The sequence below is a fragment of the Solanum dulcamara genome, chromosome 3 (genome assembly GCF_947179165.1).
Source record: "Solanum dulcamara chromosome 3, daSolDulc1.2, whole genome shotgun sequence".
NCBI lineage: Eukaryota > Viridiplantae > Streptophyta > Magnoliopsida > Solanales > Solanaceae > Solanum > Solanum dulcamara.
Window position 1 is genome coordinate 71,762,133 of NC_077239.1, and position 8,217 is coordinate 71,770,349.

Consider the following 8,217-nt stretch of genomic DNA (forward strand, 5'->3'; position numbering starts at 1 on the left):
TATAATAAATAGTTGGGTTTATTTGGATGAACTTAATTTAAGCAGTTTAAAAGTTGAAAACAGCTTATAAGTCAAAAAAAAAAGTTGGCATGCACCTACTTTTTTTTTTTTAACTTATAAGCAGTTTTCAACTTATAAGCTGTTTAAAAATAAGTCAATTCAAACAGGCTATAAGTCAAAAAAAGTAAGTTGGACTGCACCTACTTTTTTTTTCCAACTTATAAGTTACTTAAAATAAGTCCATCCAAACAGACTCTTAAGACTTCTAAGAAAAAAATTAGATCACTGCAATTTCTTCAAATGATGATTAGTAGTACACTTAACTGGGCTCATGGTCTACTATACATGGCTTACCTCAAGTTCTCACTGAAAGAAAGAAACAGACATGGAATAGAATCAAACTACATGTAAGTCATAAGATTATATTTACACAACCATTTATATACAACAATGTATTAAATGAATGAGTGATATATACGCAGACAGACAATTAAAAGGTCATTGAAAGACTTGTTTCGGAACATGAAGGGCGATTTGGACAACCAAATACAAGATGTCCACAACTTAAACCAAACAAATCTCCGTGAGAAAATAAAGAGAAAGAAGAGCAGCGACAGTAGATATTCTACCATCAGCAAGTACGATTTCATTCTGAATCCTGTAGTTACAAAATCCAGCAGCATCAAGCAGCTCAAATCATGTCGCTACAAGGAGATTTAACTTCTTTTGGGAGTAATTTCCAGTAAAAACAGAAATTCCTAACAAAATTAACAGGGACCATTCCAGTTCCTGAGTGATCTTTACAACGAAGAAGTCAAGGTAGTTTTTTTACAAAGGCATGTAACAAGCCTATTACAACCAGATGAACATTCCAAGAAAAGCTTCATTACTGCACAAACTCCATATACACATTGAATAGAACTGTTGTCAAACTTTCAGCAGTTCCTGAGATCAAACATAAACATGTTTCAACAAAATTTTACTAACATTCATTGTGTAAATAGAAAGGAAGCAGGAGTGAGTCAACAGGAGAAGCATGGTAAATGAGGTAACAATGAAACCTCACAAGGGGAGTGGGAAAAATTGGAAAAGAAAGTGAATTACCATCATATTATCAATTGGATAAGATCAACATGGAACAAGGGGAAATGGAAGGGGGAAGCAGCTGCATTATTATACTCCATTTCCAATAGAAGCCTTTCAGAGGATGACAAGCGTTTCTATTTCTTTGGTGAGCAAATAGAAGATTGCCAGACAACACAAGACTAGAAAGTTTGAAGGGGAAAGAAAAAAGAGTAAAAACTCTATTCTTTGGGGTGTGCATGCATGAAATTAATGATTCCTTTTGCATTAACAGATTAAAACTCTTTCTTTGGGGTGTGCATGCATGAAATTAGTAATTCCTTTTGTATTAACAGATCAAAACTCTTTTCTTTGGGGTGTGCATGCATGATATTAATGATTCCGTTTGCATTAACAGATTAAAACTCTTTTCTTGGGGGTGTGAATGCATGAAATTAATGATTCCATTTGCATTAACGAATTGCCTGTAACGGACACAAGGTGATGCTAGAATCCCATTCCTGTTATTCAGAATCTAGTCAATGTGCATAAGAAAACACACACGATATCTAAAAAGGCCTAGCGAAGCACAAAGGTGCAGAGAAACATGGTGTGGTGAAGGGAAGGGGAAGGAAGTATTTCTTTAGTGCTCAAATCAGAACTTAACTGTTGCTCTGCTTGGTTATAACTTTCTACAGAACAGTTCCCAGGGAATTTAGTGTCTACCCATATTTTTTGCATACACATGACATTTTATCTCAAACCACATGAATATTCTTGATTAACATACCTTCTCCTTCTGCTTGAAGACAGTATCGATCTTCTTCATGTATTCATCTGTCACTTTCTGTGTAGAAAAAGGAAGAATGCCACAAGTAGAAAACTTCAGATTGCATTATAATGATGATTTTTAATAGTAATTTGAGCTATTTTCTTCAGCAGGTTTGAGAGATTAGAGCAAAAGTTGGTATTACGAGAAAATCTGAAAACAATTTTATTTCTTCTCATCCAGTAGAATCCAAATGATAATTTACACTTAAAATTTACAATTTATGAGACAAATTGCTTAAACAAATATGGATAATCACTTTATGTTTTGGAACTCTTGTGCCATGAACATCAAACTTTGTTCGTTACCTGTAAATCACTAGATAAGTCCTTCACATTGTCTTCAGAAAGCTTTTTCTCCTGAAAAAAGTTAAGATTTATCAATATCTAGCACCAGATAGATATGGACCAAAAATTGCCTAGAGCTCAAACCTTCTCAAGTTTTTCATAAGCTTTTAAGGCATCTCTTCTTATATTCCTTATAGCTACCTGCAAATGTTTTATGAGAAAGAGATAGTAGTAGTCCAATGGACATGATTGATGGGCTACATAAGCACAATCAACTACTCCATCCGTAACCAACAGAATGATTCAAAAGTAAGAGGGCAAGCTATCTGACTTTGAATTGATATCAGAAGACAAAAGGTTTTCCCATTTAGAATAGCAGCGCTGGTTTTTTTTCATAACCAAGAAATCCCCAAGGGCAAATGACGACCGGTGCTAAACTCAGTGGTTATTAGGTTATTCCCCTCTACCGTTCTCCACTTAAATACCAGGTTTTTGTTTACAGCAGGATTCAAACTCGTGACGTGTGCTTAACCCACAAATCACGTATTGTGCTCTTACCATTAAACCAATGCCCTAGGGATAGAATAACAGCAGTATAATCTACACATTCTTAAAATTGAAGCAGTAGTTAAGTTGTTTAGGAATATCATGAACAGAGAAGTTTTTTTGAATTTCAACAGTAATTGTGTCACAAATTCGGAGAGAGAGTATGAAAAGTTAGCTCAACAACATACACAGACTGCAATGATAATTTAATCAACTGTGTCAGAAATTGAGCACTTTATACAAAGCAAACTAGACATGAAAAAGATGCATATATGCAACAAACAAATAGAAATGGAAAATTAATAACAAAATATAAAAAAATTCTCTTCCTCATAATCCCAGTTCTAAATGTGCTATTTAGTATCTTTTTGTTGGATGATTGAACTACCTGGTTGTTCATAACACCAAGTTTTATTGCTTAATACAATAAGGACCATGGAGAGGGTATCTCTACAAGCACCGAGTAAAGGTATAAATATACCATAGTCATGACCAATTTTAAATTTGAAACCTCAGGTGTTCCAAAGGGCAATAGGAGCTCTTTAATAGTAGATCCCACTAGATTAAGAACAAAGTTTTTTTTTTCTTTTGGAAAGCAGAAATAACATGGAAAAGGAGTTAGAACAAACTTTTAGAACAGATAAAACTTACCTTTCCTTCCTCTGCCTGTTTAGAAACAATTTTGGATAATTCCTGGGTAAAACGAAGAAAAAGAAGAGAAATAAAAATGTGAGCTCAAATATTCTGTGTCAGAAATTGAATATACCCTATTAAGTAAAACTTAAGTTGGAATTAGATCAAAAGCTACAAATACATTTTTCATAAAAACATGCTATTGTAAGCCATAACTTTTGAAATACTTCATAATAAAAAAGGACAAATATTTTCAATTGATAACAGAATGGATGCTGGCAGCAAAGGGTTTTGTACCCTTAGTGTGCGCCTGTCACATAGCTTGAACAATAAAAAGTCACGTGTAGTTGAGATAAGAAACAATTCTAGTTTGTCAGTCCTCTAATTAAAACAAGGTCACTCCAAACCAGTTATTAAACATAGATGGCCAGTCATTAGGATGAACTGCATAGATTTTGTCAGATACACCACAAGAACTTCACATTGGTAAACCAATAACGTATTGTCATGAGAAATGACAACATCATCATTAAATGAGAGATATGTAAGCAACGAAAGCTTGATTCCAGTATCAATTCAAACATGAAAGTAAATTGTCCTTCAAATTACATGGGGTTAAGTAATGAAATGTTACAGCAATACCTGAACTTAAGATCATTGGTTCCTATAAAAACACATGAAATAAACATAAAAACAACAAAAGAGATGTGAATTATTATTTTCTATTTTCATCCAATAGTTTAGGCATCCCTCTTTTTCGGAAACAATTTCTCTACCTCCACGAGGTAGGGGTAAGGTCTGTGTACACTGAGATTACACTGAGTATGTTTTTGGTGTTGTTGGAGTGAATGTTAAAGCCAGGTTTTCCCTATAAGCTCCCCTAAAGAAGCATGAGAAATATTGTGAATTTGTTGAACAGATTGTAAATGGTATTATACAATTCTTTTCATATACATCAGCCAATCAATATACTAACGTAACTAGAAGCTCATAACGTTATATAACCCCATAAAATATCTAAATTCTAGTATGAAGAAGTTTACTTCAGAAGAGTACAGTTGTATAAAAGCTAGAAGTCACAGTGACAGGAAAGCTACACTAAGGCAAAAGCTGCTTATATTTCAAATCTCGTGTTCCTCTATTAAGGGAGTGGTCTAGGGCAGAAAGGCAAGGAGCAAAAGAGATAGGTATTTAGCTTAAAATCCTTCACAACCTACATAGTGTAGCATGTAGGGACAATATAGTAAAACTTTGGAAAGGTTAAATCACCTACCTCACAATCTGAAATGTTCATGACATCATATGAGGGCTAAATCCTTAAAAGAGGAAGACAAACTTACTGAATATTAATGACAAAGATACAAGATATTAACACAAAGCAGATGTAACGGAAACACAAGTATCTTGTCTGTAGTTCTTGACTACAGCAATGAAAACATTAATTGGTGATCCAAATTTTCAGGAACAATAGCCAAATATTTTCCAAGATACAGGGCAAAGAAGATGAGAAAGCATGGCTTACCCGAAAACCAGGTAAATAAATTAGAGATAATATCAATCCAACCCATAGCATGAGTGGAGAAATGACCACAGTGAGATGAACAAACATTCATGCTCGCTTATCGAAAAAGAAACATACATACAGAATAGCATTCAAGCTCAAAGCTGACATCTAGAAGAAACAAATTTGACTGAGCAATGGAACACTTAATACCTTCCTCCTGTCCGATGTCAACTGGGGTACAGCCAATCTTATTACTTCTCCATCATTATTTGGCGTCATACCAACATCAGAGCTGACAATAGCCTTCTCTATAGACTTTAAACTGAAAATTTAGACAAAAACTAATGCTTAGTGCAGTGCAAACGTACGCAAGGTTGCTACGAAATGGTTCTAAGATATCCATCATAAGGAAATTTCATCAACCTAAGGCCTAAAATTGGAAACAAATTCTATGACCTGTTATCATGCAAATTATACAAGAAAAGCAGTAGACAAGGGCCAACGAGTCTGATGAAAGTAGATGTCCTATTGTTCTGATGCATAAATTCCAGAACTCACTCTTTTGCTCACCCTACTTCAAATGCATCTAAAAATTTACAAGTAGTATTGATATCAAGAAAGCGTGAAATAATGGTCAGGCATCCACAGTATCAGCCCGACTTTTCTTTTCTTTTTTCAAATGTTTCAGAAGTTCAACCTGGATTTGTCATACGGCTGCACCAAGATAGAACTTGCATCAGGAGTGCTAATTTGCGCTATGCTTTTCAAGCTGACTGGAGTGCCATAATAATCAACCTTTGTATGAGCAATACAAGATGAAAAAAAGAAAAGCTGGACTTAGATATATTGAATACAAAAACGAAACAAAGACATTATGGTTTACCACCATATCTCAGACATCACATCATTACACCCGGATAACTAGTATGAATAATGCATGAGAAATACTAAGGAAATTCTAGGGGCTTGCAGTGAAAGTAATGAGAAAGACACATAAGCCTTCAGGCAAAAACACATATATCACTCATAAGTGATAACGCACCAGAGGAGTGGGACGAGGTACAATTGACAAGAGGAAAAAAAATGAACTTTTACTTCGGACAGGCCTGAAGAGAGAATTGGAGAGAAAAACATATCAACATGGGACCTATGAATAACAGGACTCTCAACTCATTTTTAAGTTATAAATTTGTTGGTAGGATTTTAATGGTTTTGAAAGCCGCCCAGTAGTCTACTGTATCAGCTATGATGGTTATCAAAAATTTGTCATGTTAACCATAAGTCTTAAGCACAATGTCATATGTGGGGCCGGGGGGGGGGGTATTCTACATAATATCGTACCTCAATTTTATCTAGCATTGCTGGGCTAGCTCTTCCTGTCCTTATAGAGTTGAAATTTGACCTAACAGTTTCAACTGTCTTTTCCATCCTTTCTTTCTAAAGTAAAATAAAAGGTGTGTAAACAAAGAGTTGACATAGCTTTTGCTAATGAAAACGGAAATCACTATACTCACGGCATCTTTCTCAATTGAAGATTTTTCAGCTTCTATTTCTTCAATTGTTGCACACCTCACAATTGCACTTCTGAAAAATCAACCCAAGTTACAATAAATAAATAGTAAAATCAACCCAAGTTATGCATATGGAGATAAACGACGAAATCAACCCAAGCACCACCAAGACAAACAACATGTACTACTACACCTCAATACCAAACTATTTGAGAAATCTTAGTAGCTTAGTTGGTTGGCTTGCTGAATTTTCATTTTATTAGTGAGGATTTGTTTCCTCACCTTGTAATCCCCACCCCATTTTCCCTTCCCCTTCCCCTACCCCAACCCCTCCCCCATTATCCCTTCTCCTACCCCCAATTTAAAATACTAAACTATTTGGGGTCGATGATATAACTCTTCTTCAACATCCATTCGAGTCAATCTAGACGTTTCATTCCTACATGGGTACTTATCATTTTCTACTGACACACAAACAGAATGAGCAAACATCACAAGAGTACAGAATTAACTTGCCTCTTTCCCCAAGATGATTTAACAAGAGGCTGCAATCTCCTTGCTCCGATCCATAAGCTCGAATAATTCGCAGACGCCGACCAAGATACCACATTACCAGAAGTACGAAATTTATCTGCAAGATATTTGTTGAAATGCCAAAGAGACAGACACCTTCCTTTCAAAACTCAGAAGCTCAAGAGAATACCAAATAGAGAGAAGAAAGAGAGATACCTTGAAAGCAAAAGAGAATAGGTTTGCGGGTGAGTTGCTGTTGGCATAGCGAACGTACTGGAGTTGCAGGCGAGAAAGCTATCGTCATTGTTGAAGGAACAGTGAATTGCAAAGAGAAAAAACTACTACTTTTTTTGACTTCAGCCTGAACTTTTGGATAAGAAGTTTCCATTTTGTTATTTTTCCTTCTTTTTCATTTTTTTTATTTTTGGGCTTGGAAATATTATTAGGAAAAGATTATTTTTTTGAGAAAATTTAACAAAACACGATATTATATCTCTGAATTATTATATAAACGGAGACTTTCAACAACAACAACAATAATAATGACATATTTAGTGAAATTTCACGAGTGGGGTCTGGGGAGGCCTTACCACTACCTCATGAAGATAGAGAGTCTGTTTTCGAAAGACACTCGGCTCAAAAGTATCTGTCCCGAGAAAAAAACGGAGACTTTCAATATTTACATAATATTTTCTAATTTTAAGTGAGATATGCTATATTCCACTCGCATAGAGTTTATTTCTAAGTAAAAGACAAGTTCTAAAAATTGAATTTTTCTCCTTTAACTTGCGAAAATGCAAATTTGTGAATTTAAGAAGGATCAAAATTCTTCATTTTGTGGCTTTGGAGATACATAGCATCATATTTCTTCTTGGTGATTGAAATTGAGTTGTACTTTATAAAATTATTTGCAATTAAAGATAAATATCAAGGAGATTTCACAAATTATTGTATATGTTATTCATAATGTTGAACATTACAGTGCTGATGTGATAGTATTGAAATTTTAAGAATGTTTATATCAATTACATAACTAAGGATATTATTTTTAAGAATTATGCCTCGTATGAAGATCTGATTGTTGAGAATTCAAAGCAATAAAAAATCGATGGAACTAGATATTTTTTTATAAATCAACTACAATGTTAATCAATCAAACTATTTGTGGAGTTAAAGAAATACAGAGATTTTGATTTCTATCCATTATGTATAATAATAACGGAAAAACAATTGGGTCACCACAACAATGGAGAAACACAGTCATGATGATGTGTACTAGGTAAGACAATCCTCACAAAAATCAAATACTTATCAGAATATAAGTAAAAAAAT

The 8,217-nt window shown here is 34.4% G+C and overlaps 1 protein-coding gene across 1 annotated transcript; it reads right to left on the reverse strand.

Annotated features, from left to right (window-relative positions):
- Positions 1–592: 592 nt before the first annotated feature.
- On the reverse strand, positions 593–7,288 carry LOC129882821 (ribosome-recycling factor, chloroplastic). The gene is made up of 11 exons (XM_055957286.1): positions 7,102–7,288; positions 6,889–7,003; positions 6,376–6,445; positions 6,203–6,298; positions 5,559–5,656; positions 5,072–5,183; positions 3,376–3,417; positions 2,323–2,379; positions 2,200–2,250; positions 1,853–1,909; positions 593–945 (listed from the first exon to the last, which is right to left on the reverse strand). The coding sequence occupies exons 1-11, from the start codon at positions 7,271–7,273 to the stop codon at positions 928–930; spliced, it is 888 nt and encodes a 295-aa protein (XP_055813261.1). The 5' UTR covers positions 7,274–7,288; the 3' UTR covers positions 593–927.
- Positions 7,289–8,217: the final 929 nt, after the last annotated feature.

What these genes read in the sequence shown, in the direction of transcription:
- LOC129882821 (XM_055957286.1), bottom strand. Translation starts at nt 7,273, where the DNA reads ATGGAAACTTCTTATCCAAAAGTTCAGGCTGAAGTCAAAAAAAGTAGT. An exon ending in AAATCATCTTGGGGAAAGAG is followed by an intron (nt 6,446 to 6,888) that starts GCAAGTTAATTC and finishes TTGATTTTTCAG; the next exon opens with AAGTGCAATTGTGAGGTGTG. An exon ending in ACTTATCTAGTGATTTACAG is followed by an intron (nt 1,910 to 2,199) that starts GTAACGAACAAA and finishes TTTTCTACACAG; the next exon opens with AAAGTGACAGATGAATACAT.